Source organism: Rattus norvegicus, chromosome 6 (genome assembly GCF_036323735.1).
Source record: "Rattus norvegicus strain BN/NHsdMcwi chromosome 6, GRCr8, whole genome shotgun sequence".
NCBI lineage: Eukaryota > Metazoa > Chordata > Mammalia > Rodentia > Muridae > Rattus > Rattus norvegicus.
Window position 1 is genome coordinate 104,959,082 of NC_086024.1, and position 15,470 is coordinate 104,974,551.

General features: G+C 43.2%; 1 protein-coding gene across 4 annotated transcripts in view; it reads right to left on the bottom strand.

Moving 5' to 3' along the window:
* Dcaf5 (DDB1 and CUL4 associated factor 5) overlaps nucleotides 1–15,470 on the bottom strand; it is an 88,728-nt gene that overhangs the window by 54,659 nt on the left and 18,599 nt on the right. For 2 of the 4 annotated variants that reach the window (NM_001100718.1, XM_006240279.5), the window contains exons 2-5: nucleotides 7,734–7,877; nucleotides 4,270–4,306; nucleotides 3,240–3,379; nucleotides 2,135–2,264 (exon numbers count right to left, since the gene is read on the bottom strand). In NM_001100718.1, the coding sequence (NP_001094188.1) occupies nucleotides 2,135–2,264; nucleotides 3,240–3,379; nucleotides 4,270–4,306; nucleotides 7,734–7,877 (451 nt within the window). Of the gene's footprint in view, nucleotides 1–2,134; nucleotides 2,265–3,239; nucleotides 3,380–4,269; nucleotides 4,307–7,733; nucleotides 7,898–15,470 lie in introns of all 4 variants that reach the window. The other 2 variants (XM_008764782.4, XM_017594145.3) reach the window with 1 other exon arrangement.

Below are 15,470 nucleotides of genomic sequence, written 5' to 3' on the forward strand. Positions count from 1 at the left end.
GCTGTCATCACCACTTAAACTCCTAAATTTTCCAACTTTATTGGGCCAGGCAAGTAATCTGAGGACTTAAATTATTAAGCCTTTAAGAAATGCTGGGACCCGGGTTGGGGATTTAGCTCAGTGGTAGAGCGCTTGCCTAGCAAGCGCAAGGCCCTGGGTTCGGTCCCCAGCTCCGAAAAAAAAAAAAAAAAGAAATGCTGGGACCCTGCATATATCAAGAAGTTTAAAGATGAGTCTACGACTCAGTAACAGTTTAGCTTCACTATCAAAAAAGAGCCCGATGATATACAACATCTTTTGACTTTTCAGAGTGGTGCATATACATAAGCAAAACATTTAAATACATAAAATAAACAATGTTTTAAAAGGAAACATTTTTAAAGGCAAAAACTTTAAATCACATGTGGCCTAATCACATGTGGCATAGGCCTGTAATGAGTCAGAGGCAGGAGGATCAGGAGTTCAAGGTCATCCTTAGTTACACAGCAAGTTTGAGGTCATCCTGGGCTATAACACCATCTCAAAAAAACAGAGAGCAAAAAGAACCTACCTACCTCATAAGTAAACTGGTGATTATTCATAACTGTCATTATCCCTGGTAACAAAAGGTGACATAGCTCAGCTAAGTCACACTGCTCCTAAGGTGTGCCACCTAGGTCCACATTGGTGTCTTAAGGCTTCAAATCACATTGGAAGAATGTATACACTTCAATGTCTTCCCTTTCAGTTCCCTCAAGAGGTCAGACCAGATCCTACCTCCAGTCCTTCCCACTGCTAACATTTTATTGGCAATGGCAATTTTTGACAATCCCTCAGAGAAAAAAAGACACTAGCACACTCCTCTCAAGGCACTGCTCTGACATCATAAACCACTTAAGTTTTCTACTGGAGGCAACTGTGCAGTGCAATTCTAAGTAGAACAGACAGCAAGCTAGGGGAGGTTGGCACAGTTAGTCCAAACTTGACCTTTTTAGATAGAACCATTGTACTGAAACGGCAGAGAGCGCTATGCTGAACCTAAGAGGCTGTCCTCTTTGCGGATAGTGCCCTCCTCAGCACAGAGTGCAAAAGTGCATGCAAGGGCCTGGCACTATGTATGTTAGAGAAGCAGGAGGGGTGAAGGATGTGCAACAGAGTGAGGAAGCAATCTCCTCAGCCCTGGAGCCTCAGGGAAGCTGCTCAACATGAGGGGCAGGCACTCCTTCTGTTGCAGCAGTTCCAGCTCCTGAGCTGCCCTGTGAAGAGAATCAGCCAGTACTGAAAGTCAAAGATAATCCTCTGTACTTAACTGCCCAACTCATCAAAGGTCCCTTAAATAAATGAAAACCTGCTTACTCTCCATGCATCCTGCAATACTGCTTAGCAGAGAGATATATTTATCTCCACACAGGACTTCCAGAGAAGTCAACTGCTTTTATAGACAAGGCAAGATTTAGGTACAAGTGCCAAAGAGGCCCTGCATCCACCCCAGGATATAAGGAGCACGACAGAGCCTTCTGTATACTCCATCCTCACCACTCCTAATGACTCCTCAAGTTCTCCAATTAGTGCTTCTAGTTGGGGTTGCCAGTCTACTTATTTAATAAAACAAACAAACAAACAAAAACAAATTGGCTCCCTAATGTTCCACAGTACTAGCTGTTAACTTAGTCACCAGTTCTTTTGAACATTTCCTTCTCAAAAGTTATATGTACACGAATAGATAACATAATTTCCATTTAATTTTGGTAGTTTACAATTCTATTAAAGTCTACCTAGATTTGTCCTGTGGCCTGAAGAAACCCTAGCTTGGAACACCACCCCCTTTGGCCCCAAGCTCACTCCCACTAACCCAGAGCAGAGCTCCTGGTCAAGTAGGGAGGAACTGAAGGAGACTTTCAACTCTTCATACATGCCCAGAAATGGCCCCATCTAGAGTCCAGACTATAACTTGTGCCTGCGCAGGAAGCAGAGTGGTCTGCACATCCATCTGCTTAGGAGTGGGCTGCCCTGGCACTAGAGAAGCAGGGCCTGTTAAGAGGAGCCCAGCTGAGCTCACAGAGCCGCCCCACGAGCTCTTGCAATGCTTGCTGGTTCTACACCCAGAGAAACGAGGAAGGGCAAGTCCGAAGTCCTTAAGAGTCAAGGGCCTTACCTCTGAGGCTTTCTAATGTCCCAGAGTCCCACTCCTTCCTTTGAATTGGCTGTGGCCAATAACCTGGGCTCCACAGGGTTAAACATGACACTGTGAAAGGCTGATGGATAGTTTGCCAGGCAGAAGGGCTCTGTGAAAACAGAAATCACAATCAAGTTACCTGAGGTACCACTCCATCAGGGGCAGGCAGTGAACACAGCAGGAGCAGAGTATTAAACTGCCACCCAAAAGGTGGTACCACTCCCAGGTAGTGCATACCCCAGGAGGCACCAACCTTCATGTCTCCCTGACCCCCAACACCAAGCAAACACATTTAAGCCAAACTTAAACACTCAGATCCTAATTCAAAGGGGAAAGTGAGCTGTCTACAGAAGTAAAAAAGAATTCCCTAAAAACTTTCACAACCAACTCCTGATACAGTTATATTTTTTTAAAGATTTATTTATTTATTTTTATGTATGTGAGTACACTGTCACTGTCTTAGGACACACCAGAAGAGGGCATCAGATCCCATTACAGATGGTTGTGAGCCACCATGTGGTTGCTGGGAATTAAATTCAGGGCCTCTAAAAGAGCAATCAGTGATCTTAACCGATGAACCATTTCTCTAGCCCCCAAGTTATTATATCTTTAATGCTTATAAAATTGCAAATTTCATATACATAGATTTAATGAAAATAAAGTGAAACAGTGAAAATTGAAGACAAGGATGTACACAACAGTACCATTTCCCTTCTGGTTCATGATGCTCCCTGAAGGGTTGGGGCAGAACTGTGTTTGTCTTCCAGCATCAAAAAAACCAAAAAATCAAAACAAAGAAAACAAAACCAAAACAAGAAACCCTGCCTGGTGCCCCTTTTCTGTAAGTGAAGGAAAAGGACTGTGAGTTCAAGGCCAGTCTGAGTTATACAGCTAGACTAAGGTTTTGGTTTTGTATAGTCTCAGGTAGCTGTAGAATGACTGGTAAACATCCCCTGTGACCACTCAGGGCAGGATGGACCTGTAGTGCATCTGTGCTGCATGTGAGAATCCTAGCTTTCTCTGGATGTTATTCACATACTGACTACAATCAGACAACCCAACAATTCTGTCCATAATGACCTACCTCCATGGGGAGACTCCCGGATATCCCAAATGAGAACCCGGCCATCATCTGAAGAGCTGGCAAAAATGTTGTCATTCACTGGGCTCACTGACAAGCCATATACTGCATCTTCATGAGCAAACACATCCAGGGTCTCACTGCTGAGAAACAGAGAGCAAGAGAAAAGCACTTAGACACACAGAGACACACAGACATTGTACAGAGGCCCAGCCCTATTGTACCTAACTAGGGTTCAGTTTCTTTCACTACCAGAAGAAATTTAATCCAGGTAAGCCAACAAGATGCTAAATTAAGGTAATGGGCAATGCTCAAGCAAAAAACCTAAGTATCTAATATGTATGCATAAAAAGTAAATATTTTTAAAGGTATTACTTGTATGAATTTCATAATTTTCACACTAAACGTATTTAAAAGTAACCCAGTAGCTGAGTTTTGTGTTTTTACTTATCATTTGTCTGGAGATTTGAGGGTGGTACTAAATTTTCTAAAACAAAGGGGAGGTTTTAAAGCAGCCAGATCTGAACCAGAAGAGATAGAGGGCCTCCCAGGAGACTAGCATGTTGACTAACAGCACAGCTCAGAGCTAACAGGACCTGGTGCAAAATCCTAGCATCTCCTGACCTTAGGTTACTGAGCAGCTCTGGGCTGCATTGTCACGGATATCAACAGTAACCCTCACTAAATGGTTGTGATGGTTAAATGGGGACATAAAATTCCCTTATAACAATCTCTGGTACATGCAGCAAAAACTGGGTTATTATTAGCTCTTAATTTTTATTATGCATAAATATATAAATTTAGAGGAAACTCTTCTCTTATTATTTCTAATTATATGCCAACTTTGCAAATCTTTTGTTTTTTTAAATGAAACTGAAACTATTAGAGGAATCAGTTTGTTTATTTGTTTGAGAAAACTAATATTGGTTCCATATTCTTTCCCTCAGAACCTAAAATCTATGTCTAAAAAGTTATTTGCCACTATTCATCTAAAAAATGGTCAGCCATGTTCACACACTAATAATTTATTTACCTTTCAACATCATGGAGGATGACTTGCTCATCATTTCCTACAAAGGAAAAAAATAGACATTTTATAATTCTTGCAAGTGGTCCCTTCCATATGACAATATGGGATTTTTAAGTTTCCAAGAAAAAAAAAATCATAAATTGGCAAGTTAGCTCAGTAAATGGAAGTCTTGAAAGCTGGAGTTCCTGAGCTTGATTCCCAGAACCCATGGTAGAAGGAGAAAACTAATTACTGAATCCTGAAAGTTGTCCTATACATGCACACACACACACATGCACATGCACACACACCCACACACACACATGCACACTCACACACACCCACACCCACACCCGCGCGCACACACACACACACACATACAACCACACACACACACGCACACACACACACACACACACACAGGGGCTGTTGAATTACAAGAAGCTCTGTGACAGTTTAGAGAAGGCAGGTATAGTGGCACTTGCTCGTATGTGATCCCTACCCTAGGGCAGGAAGAGGCACACATTCTCTCTTTAAAGAAAAATTTAACAGAGCCATGTTTATAGAGTTTTGTTTTGTTATTTTTAAAAGCAATAAAGTATATAACCTGGCAACAGTTCTTAGAATGCATCATTCAGGGGATCAGACCAAAGTAAAGTGCTGTCATTCAGGAGAAGTAAATGGCCAAACAGTTCACTCAGCCAGACTAACCCACCCCATATCCAGTAAAGCAACCAGCAATTATAAGACCTGGAATAAAAATCTCTTAATATTTCTAGGCTTTGGCTGTCCCCATGAACATGGCAACACTAACTGTCTACTTTACCGGGTATTACAAGGATGAGAGCCTGTACAAGCTCTCAGAATAGGGCTGAGCACTTGAGCATTAGAATCTGATGAGTGTGAGCCTAAATGATGGTAAAGTTTTCTTCCATAACGATCTCACCTGAAACACTATGTTCATGACATCTTTAAATGGCTTAAAAAGCCAAAACAACTAAAGCATGCGTGTGTAAGACAAAAGACACATCCCACTCTCAAATGCATAGTCCGAAGTCACATAAATACAAGGCGAAACAGCAGTAAGGACATGGTCTAAGCCATCTCAACCTTCCAAACCTGAGCTGCAAATTCTCCAGTGGGTTTATACTAACAGCATAAATGAGCTCATGCTAATACCTTCCAGGTGCCAAACACAGTGGGGCACTGGAGAAAAGATTCTGTCCAGTCCTTTAAGACTTGAGAGTCCTACTACATAAACTAGGGGGCGGAAGAGGAGGGTGAACTGTGGAAAATGGGACTTATAGCTTTACGGACAATTACACCCTCATATTCAGAGACAAAGAATCAGACATCAAAGACACAACTGTAAACTCCTGCTAAATGGGTGGCTAGGGCTATAAATCCAGTACTCAGGATGCAGAGGCAGGGGGATTATCTTAAATTCAAGGCCAGCTGGAGCTACATAGTGAACGGTAGACCAGTCAGGCCAACTTGGGACCCAACAAGACTGTGCCTCAGGAAATTTTGAAAATGGGGGGAAAGTACAGGGGCAAATAAAGCAGCCCAAGGCCACCTAAGACATACAGTTGTTTAGCTGGACAGGCCAACTGGATTAGACCTTATTCTGTGGACACTAAAGGGTCAAAGGAAACCTGGAAAAGTATGTGTTATCTGCTTACTGCTGAAAAAGCTCACCTTTTCTAGTTCTGAACTCTAGCTGCTTGGTTCAACTTAGCTGCTATGGCTCAAACTCCTCTCCAAGCTGACTGATTCAATCTGGCTTTTCTCAGCTTCTCTGAATTGCTCTGGTTGGCCTTATACTAACTCTGGGCAATGTGTTCTAATCTTCTGGCTCCGTATTCTCTGGCTTTCACTGCCTCTGCTGTCCTGCATGAACTCATGAACAAACAACTCCACTGCACTGACTCCCTCTCCCTCTGACTGACTCTCTCTCCCTCTGACGCACTGAAACAGTTTCTCTTTCCTGTGCTGTTTTCCTCAGAGTTGGGCTTGTCCTATCTCTAACTCATTCTGTCTCTTTCTCTTCTTTCTGTGTCTCTGTCTCATTCTTTCTCTTATTTGTCACTTTGTCTGTCCCTCAATTAGACCATCACTGCTTGGAATTAAGGGATTAAAGATCTACATTCCAGCCAGACCACAGGGACCTAGTAAGTCTTTGGAGGTGATCCCTTGCCAGAGCAGCCATGTTGCTGGATTAAAATGCCTCTACAAAATTATGGTCATTTTAAAAAAAAATGGTAATTCATGGCCAGAGAAAGAGATGGCTCAGAGGCTACAGATCTGCCATGCAAACCTGGTGACCTGTGCTGATCTCTTAATTCACATACGGCAGAAAGACAAAACCAACCCCACAAAGTTGTCCTTTTACCTCTGTATACACAATGTGCTCACACATATCATGCACATACAATAAATTAAAAATGTAAGAAACTTCAACAATGCTTAAGAAGTTCATTCTAAAATAAATAAATGAATAAAAATTTGTGTGAGCAATGACTTGAGGAAAAGTGAGTGATCAGGTCAGAGGATGATCTCATGACTATTAGAGAGGCACCTTAAGCAGGGCAGCTCACATCCGTAACCAGGAATTTAGTAGGTGGGATAAGAGGAACAAGGGTTAAGGCCAACACTGTCTACATAGTGTATTCAAGGCCACTATTAAGATGAACTATGTAACCAGGAGGCTAAGGCTACCTAAGGAGACCTCATTGCAAAACAAAAACAAAAGGAGAAAGAAGAAAGGACAAGGAAGGAGGAGGAAGAAAGAGGAAGAAGGAGGAAAAAAGGAGGAGGAGGTTAAAGGAGGAGAAAAAAGGAGGAAGAAGAAGAGTAGTAGGAGGAGGAGGGGGAACCTTATAAGAATGACATTTTTGACAAGTGGAAAATATTTATGTTCAGCAGTATCTTTTACTTTGATTTTGTTGTCCTCTCTGCCCCTATTCTGGCCATGTTAAGGGCAACTCAGGGCCTCACATATCCTAGGCAAGTGTGCTACCACTGAAATATATCCTCATCCCAGCCAGGTGCATTTCAAGTGCTTCAAAAACACAGGAGATATATCAGATGGGAAAACCTGCAGTTAACAAAGGTCAGGGCTAGAAGTTCTGTATCAGCCACTCCAACTGTACCCTATCACACTGCTTTTCAAACCAGAGTCATGAATAGGTAAGTTGAGTCACAACCAAGAGCTTTAAAAAGGAAGTAGTGGGGGCAGGGCTAAAATGATGGTTCAGTGGCTAAAAGTACTTGCTATATGATCATGAGAACTGGAATTTAAATCCCCTCACCAGCATAACATGCTAGGCATCCCTCAAACACAAGGCAAGAAGGGACATCCAAACTGCTGTAATGCATAGAAGAAAGAATTATAGGAAACCAGTAATTTCAGAGCTCAGTAAGATATGGGAAGGAAAATGCGCTCTTACCACTCTTCACTAATTCCCCAAGGTGGACTGTCTTCTTACCTCCGGAGAATACTTTGGTGTTCCCACTGTTGAAAGCCAGGCAGAAAATGTTGGAATGGTGCTCCCCTTTCAGCTGTATGGGTTTGACCCTGGAATGGATAGCTTGTTCCATGTGCCATAGCAGAACTCGGCGGTCGTCTCCTCCTTTAGCAGGGAGCAAGAATCTAGGGTTAAAACAATTGATATTGCAAGGCTAACGTTTGGTTTGGCCACCTCAACTCCCATCCTTCCTGAATCGACATCTCCCCGATACAGAAGACTCTGAGAGGGCACATACATCTAGGACTTTTTTGGGAGGGGAGCAGGAAATAGCCAGTAGAACCTGAACTAGTTAGTTTCTATTGCTTGCAACCAAAGAACTCGAGTGTTTCTAGCATAACAATTTGCAAAGCAATCTTTGATGTAGTGTGGTATCTATGGGACAGTATACAGACAACAACTAAGGGCCTGCTTGACCCTAATATTCCTGTTAGGGTTGTTAGAACAGTTCTTGTGAGAGCCTGACTCTTACCTCTGTGTAATTTTTAGTCTAAACTGCAAAAGAGAATGAGAATACATGTGTTCTACATATTTGCTGATGTGTTAACAAGTATCTGAAGGGAGGAAAAAACTACTAACAAAGATTACTTCTAGGAAACAGAAGAGAAGTAGAGAAGAGATTTCGTTTCTCACTTTGTGCGTGCACACATGTATGTGTGTGCACACATGTATGCACGCACACACACATCTGCTATCAAGGTTCCATGTTGACCACTGAACTCTCAGCTTCCTGCCGTGGCAGAGATGTTGGGTCCCCGGAGCTGGAGTTACAGAGAGCTGTGAGCTGCCTGATGGGTGCTGAGAACTATACTTGGGTCCTCTGGAAGAACAGCCAATGCCCTTAACTGCTATGCTATTTATCCCACGTCTCCTGTTTGACTTTTATTAACAAGTCAATAAATAACATTCTTTTCCAAAAACTAAAAATAAAAAGATAAGCTACCTGAACTGGAATTAATGTAGCTCTGAGCCTCTGGCTTTCCACCTACCCAAGGTTAAAAATACAAGGAATGGAATGGCCAGGCTAGTGGTGAAGCTATGCTGTCCCAGGTAAACAGTGCACTTAGCACCACTTTTAGCACACTTATACAAACAAGCGCACACCACAGAGCATTAAGTCAGTGGTTCATAAGAGCTGATGCACAAGTACCCAGAGCTCTTTGCTGGTGAAAGAATTGGGTGTAAAAGAGTATGGGCTCCAACATCCATTTGTGTAAAATATTTTTTTAAGCTACATGACAGCAGGGATTTTGGCAGTTTTGTTGAAATGCTGGGATCTAAATGAATGAATCAAAAAGTAAGCGCTGGGGCTGGAGAGATGCCCCAGCAGTGAAGAGCAGGTACTGCTCTTACAGGGGAACAGAGTTCAAGGCAAGCACTCACATCATGTGGCTCAGGGTCACCTGTCCTAACTCCAGCTCCAAGAGATCCATCGCCCTCTTGTGGCCCCTCAGGGCAATGTATTCATGTATAAAGGCACACACACCAAACAAAAGATAAAAATCGTTTTAAAAAGTAAGCACAGTACTGAACATGATCACATTGCAGATTTTGCCTATACCTGCCTAGCCATGCCTAGGTGACTGTATGGAAAGTTGTTAGAGCGCTCACTAGAACTGTTAGGCTGGTGCTGGGACACTTAATGGGATTTAAAAAAATAAAAGGGAAAAGAACTTACATATTCAAGAGAACAGAAGTCACAGAGCAGGAAAGAAACCTTGCAGACACTGCCTGATAAGTTATTCAAGTTATATAAAGGACCACTAAAGCTGGACAAAGAGACATAATCTGAATCTCTGAAGTGGGGGGGGGGGCTCTGTCCCGGACTGTGGGTGCAGCCGCCCCAACTTCACCTCCAAATGGACTGTACCCTTGAAATTTGAACCAAAATAAAATCACTCTCCCTTAAAAGAAATCAATCTGAATTTTAAATGACAAATACTTTATCAAGAAAGTTAACAAAGGGGAAACCAGCAATGCCTGCTCAGGGAAATAAGTGAAAACAATCAGTTCTCTCTGTGTACACGAAGTGGTCAGATCTGGAGAATGCCAGATGACAGCAAAGATAGAGCATCTACTGATGGGGGTAAACGGGACAGCACGGCCTCTTGGGAAGATATTGAGGTGGCTTCTTACAGAACTAAAGACACTTTTATTATGCAACCCAGAACTCTGGTTCTCCTGAGTTTACTCTAAGTTGCACTCTCAAGAGGGGAGGGGGATGAGGTGGAGGGAAGGAGAGCAGGCATCTGGAATTGGTGGGCTTTTTGAAGGTGGTATGAAAATCTAGTGCAGGAAAATCCATGAACGTGATTCCCAACGGGGACTCCTAGTAATGGGGGCTATGGAATCTCAACTGGCCAACTCTTACTGTCTGGTGACACTTCCAGAAGTGGGACGGATCACATTCAGTTGAGAGTTGTTAGCCAAGAGGGTTTCCAGAGAAACCCCCAAACAACCTCAGCTGCTGCTAAGACAAAGGGTTGCTCTCTGCAGACTGATATGGGGGGGGGAGTGTTTGCCAAGGATAGCACCCATAGAACTCTTTGACAATGGAGAGGTTGAGCTGGTGCCTACTCGGAGCCTTCACCCCCACATTTTCACGGTTAAGGTATTCTTATAGGCTACCACAAGAGAAACATGGACACCAATTCAGCCACAAAACCTTTGACTTACCCTTTGCTCCACCTATAAAAGATGCTAGGACAATGTAGCAAAGAACTTGTGTGAGTGGCCAACCAAGTCTGATTTGACCTCAGACCCACTCCACGAGGAGGAACCTATAACCAGCACTGCTTCAATAACGGAGAACCAGAGGCTAGGCCCAGAGACCCAGGGTAACCCCAAACACTACTGGTCAAAAACAGCATCCACAAAATGACTTCTAATGATAGCTATGTAGTAGCCTGCAGCATGCTGCACTCACAGGCAGTGCCTTATCCAGTCATCATCGAAAAGGCTTCCTCTGGTAGCATATGGGAACAGATACCCACAGCCAGACATTATGTGGAGACACAGTCTAAATGGGTGGTCTCTATCAAATCCTCCCCTCAGAGATTGTTAAGAGCCAAAGACACCAGAACAAGGCCCTCTGAATCAACCACTAAGCAGGATGCATATGAGCTCACAGAGACTAAGGCAGCAAGCACAGGGTACACAGGTCTGCCCCAGGTCCTCTCTGTATATATTATAGCTTTTCATATTAGTATTTTTATGGGACTTCTGTCCATGAGAATGAGTAGGTGTCTGACTCTTGTGCTTGTTTCTGGAACTCGTTTCCTCCTATTGGATTGATATGTCCAACTTCCATGTGGTAGTTTTGCTTTATCTTATTGTATTTTATTGTACCATGTTTGGTTGTTATCTTTTAAAAGACAATTCTTGGGCTGGAGAGATGGCTCAGCGGTTAAGAGCCCCGACTGCTCTTCCAGAGGTCATGAGTTCAATTCCCAGCAACCACATGGTGGCTCACAACCATCTGTAAAGAGATCTGGTGCCCTCTTCTGGTGTATCTGAGGACAGCTACAGTGTACTTATATATAATAAATGAATAAATCTTTAAAAAAAAATAAAAGACAATTCTTTTCTAATGAGACAAAAGGGAGGAAGAAATTGTGAACTGGGAGGAAGAAAGGGAGGGGACATTATAATAATAATCCGGGTATTTATGAGAAAAGACTCAATTTTCAATAAAAGAAAAACAAAAACAAAAAGAAAAAGGTAAACACGATTAAAAGTACATTTAACAATTTATCAACATTTTATCAAATCTGATTTGTATTTATATTCCCTTATATTTAAATAAGGAATTGTTGTCTTACGGAAATAATGATGCTATGGTTATATTTCTCAAAAAGTCCTCATCAGTAAGAATATATACTAGGACAGGTGATAGGGCATCCACCTGCATGTCTTGTCTTGTCTGGTTGAGACAGGGTTTCTCTGTGAAGCCCTGGGTGTCCTGGAACTCACTCTGTAGACCACTGGGGTTACTACAAATGTTGCCAGGACTAGCTTTTGGTGGATACTAGGGATTTGAACTCTGGTCTTTATGCTTGCAAAGGACTCACTGAACCATGTCTCTAGCCCCCTCATCTATCAATTTTAAAAGGTAGAAATGTAATGGTACAGTTCTACACAGAATGTCTGACCTACAAGCAGTCCAAGTGAAAACTGCGATCACGAGCCTGGCATGGGGCTGCTGGTAGGTTCAGCCTCAGGAAAGAGTCCAGACCAAATATGAAGAACCAAGGAAACCAAGAGGAACTGTGTACAGAGCAGATGAAGTCCTTACTGAATGTGTATTGTGGACAAAGGTTCTGCCATGTCAAGGATCCCAATGTCTCAATCCATGGGAGTGTCAAAGCTTTTCCCTAGGGAGTCTCAGAGGATGGCAAAGTCTTTCTTCTAGCAATATTGATAGCATGCACAAGTGCTTAAAGATGGCAGGCCAGTGTATGTAAAAACTAGCAACTCAGGGCTGGAGATGACAGCCCTTATAAGCATTGGCTGCCCTCTCAAAGGACTCTTCAATTCTCAGCACCCACATGGCAGCTCACAACTCCAGTAATTCCAGTTTCAAGGTATCTGGAGCCCTCTTCTGGCCTCTGTTGTGGGCATGAGGCACATACATAATATACAAATGTATATGCAGGTATACACTCAAACAGATAGGTAGGTAGGTAGGTAGGTAGGTAGGTAGGTAGGTAGGTAAGATAGATAAAATTAACCAAACAAAACCCTTGAGCTATAGCTTCCTCCTGGATGACTGTAAACTGAGACTACTACATACAAAGACGAGCTAACCACCCATGCTGTGCTGTGCTGTGCTGTGCTGTGCTGTGCTGTGCTGTGCTGTGCTGTGCTGTGCTGTAGATAAATACAGGCTCCAGGTTGTTGCACTTTGGAGATGCTCCAAGGAGTGAGCATGGCCCACTGGGTCCCAATTGTCCTGTGTGTGTGTGTTTGCCCTTTCTTCATTTCCACAACACCCAATCAGGGTCAAGTCCCCAGCCACTCAGGGTCACAGAGGCCCATCTCTCCTAAGTGCCTGAGACAGCACAAAGGGATCTCACAGAAGGCTGAGCCTTTAGTGCCACACAACGGACAAGCACTCCGACGTATGTCCATTTGTTGTTTGCTGGTTTTGGATGGTACTAGCAATCCAGCCCATTGCCTCCACATGTTACAAAAGTGTTCCACCACTGAGCAAGAGCCACAGCAAAGGCCAGGCTTCCAAGGACAGTTTCCTCAGACACTACACAGCCTCAACTTCTCTGAGAACCAGAAGAAAGTACAGCTACTGAGTCTGGATTTCTGGATTCTTGGGATTCATTTCACTTTGAACTAAGATCACTAAATAATAATAATAATAATAATAATAATAATAATAATAATAATAATAATGATAATACTAATAAATTACAGTAGTTTTGATGTTACAGAAGAGTACCCTTTCCCAGAGGATCCTGAGCACTAAGCAGACTGCACAAACCTATCCCATCACAAAAGCAGTCAGTCATCTGGCATTCTTACTTTATAGTCCAGAACAGCTCAGCACAGAAGGAAACAATTTGCTTTGAGTTTCCTCAAAAAGCTAGGCAAGCACAACCAAGCCGGAGGAAGGGCCCTGAGACTCTAGGCAAGGGTAAGACTGAAAACCATCTAAATGGTGAAGACTGTTTAGGTTCAGGGGGAGTGAAGCACTCCCAACATTCCAGAGACTGAGGATGGAGGATTACCGTGCATTTGAGACCAGCCTGGGAAATGAATACTGGGTTCCAGTCCAACCCTGGGTACAGAGGGAGACTCTGTTTCAAAAAAGCCAAAGTAGAGGTTGGAGAGATAGCTCAGCAATTAAAAGCAATAGCTCCTCTTCCAGAAAACCTAGGTTTGGTTCCCATGACCATTTCAGGTGGTTTACAACCTCCTGTAAGCTCTAGGGGATCTGATGCTCTCTTCTGGTCTCTGTGGGTACTGTAGCAGGTACACGTAAACACATGCATGAGCATGCACACACACCCACAAACACATATAAATAAGTTGAGCCAGGAATGGTAGCATACACCTTTAATCCTAGTACTCAAGAGGCAAAAGAGGGCAACCTGGTCCACATAGTGAGTTCTTGTACAGCCAGAGCAATGGAGAGACCCTTTCTCGATGATGATGATGGTGGTGGTGGTGATGATGAGGAGGAGGAGGAGGAGGAGGAGTGTACACACCTCAAAACACCCTAATTTCCTATGGATTCATCCTTGCCTTCCAAATCCTTTTAGATAATATAAGACTGTGAATCACATGAAACCCATTCTAGCACAAGTAGAGAGGCAGGAGGATCAAGAATTTAAAGCTAACCTGACCTACAGGGGACCATTGCGGGGGTGGGGCCGGACGACACAACAGTGATCTGAATGCAGATGGTCTGGCCCCAGAGGCTGACCCTTAGTCTACCCCAGTCCAGCCTATTGTCAATGCAGAGCACTGAAACCAGCCAGATGAAATGGCCAGATTGAAAACGTTTTTAAAGGCAGTCTTATATAGTTCAGCTTGGTCCCAAAACTTCAGTGTAGCTAAAATGACCCCGAACCCTTGATCTTCTCACCTGTTACAGACAACCAATAAGCCATCAGGTTTTGTACACTGAATTTCATCCACAGGTAAGCTAGGTCAGGTGATCTGCCAAGGCACTAGGCTGACTTTCAGTGACACTTCTTAAATCAGGAGAATGGGTAGGGGAGTCAAATGGCAGCACAGGAAAGTCTGAAGAGATAAGGGTTTCATCCAGACTTTGCTCCTTACTGCACAAATTGCCAGAGGCAGAATCAAGCCTTGTTGCACAGTCCTGTAATTAAAACTACTCTGGAGGCTGAGACAGGAAGATAAAAAATTCAAAGCATTCCGAGGCTATAGACTGAGCCAGAGGTGGAATAACAGCTACAAGGCGTCTGCTAGCACCCTATCTTGACTGAGTACTTTTCTCTTGAAAGATAAATCTGTTTATCTAATTTTATTTCATATCTCCAACCAGGTAAGAGAGCAAAGTGATTCCTATGTTAAAGCGGTCAAAAGGAAGGGCTAGGCATGGTGGCCTACACCTGTAATCCCAGTATTTGGGAGGCAGGAGAACTGAGGTAAATTTGAAGCCAGCCTGGGCTATAGAAGGAAATCCTGCTGGGGAAGAAGGGAAAAGATAATGAGGCCTGCTTGCCTTGGTTCCTAGCTTGGAGCACTCTGCATTAAATAGGTAGTGGGTATCAAAGCACCACTTTAACTGGATACCAGAACCCTGTGAAATAAAGTGGTCTCTCTAGAATCAGCTAACTAGTGTGTTGGAATATAATAAAGTTATGGCTTTAAAATCAAACTTGATCCAGTCAGTCCTAGACAATGTCTCTAATTCCTGGGCAGAAGCAGATGAAATCCAGCATGCTCAAGTGTCTTCTCCTCACACCAGTCACAGAATAGGATTAGAGAGATCCCTGGTACACCATTTCTTCTGGGCCCCATTTTGCTCATGAGGAAATAGAAATAAAAGAGGTTAAGCTCACTAGTCCTCAGGTGCTACCATCAATTAGAGGAGCAGGGGATTAAAGTCCAACATGCCCTTGTTCTTCCTAAACACCACTGGATGATTCTAGACACTGGGGAAATGGGTTCTGTAGTTTAAGGTATATTTTTAAAAAATAGCACAACAAAACC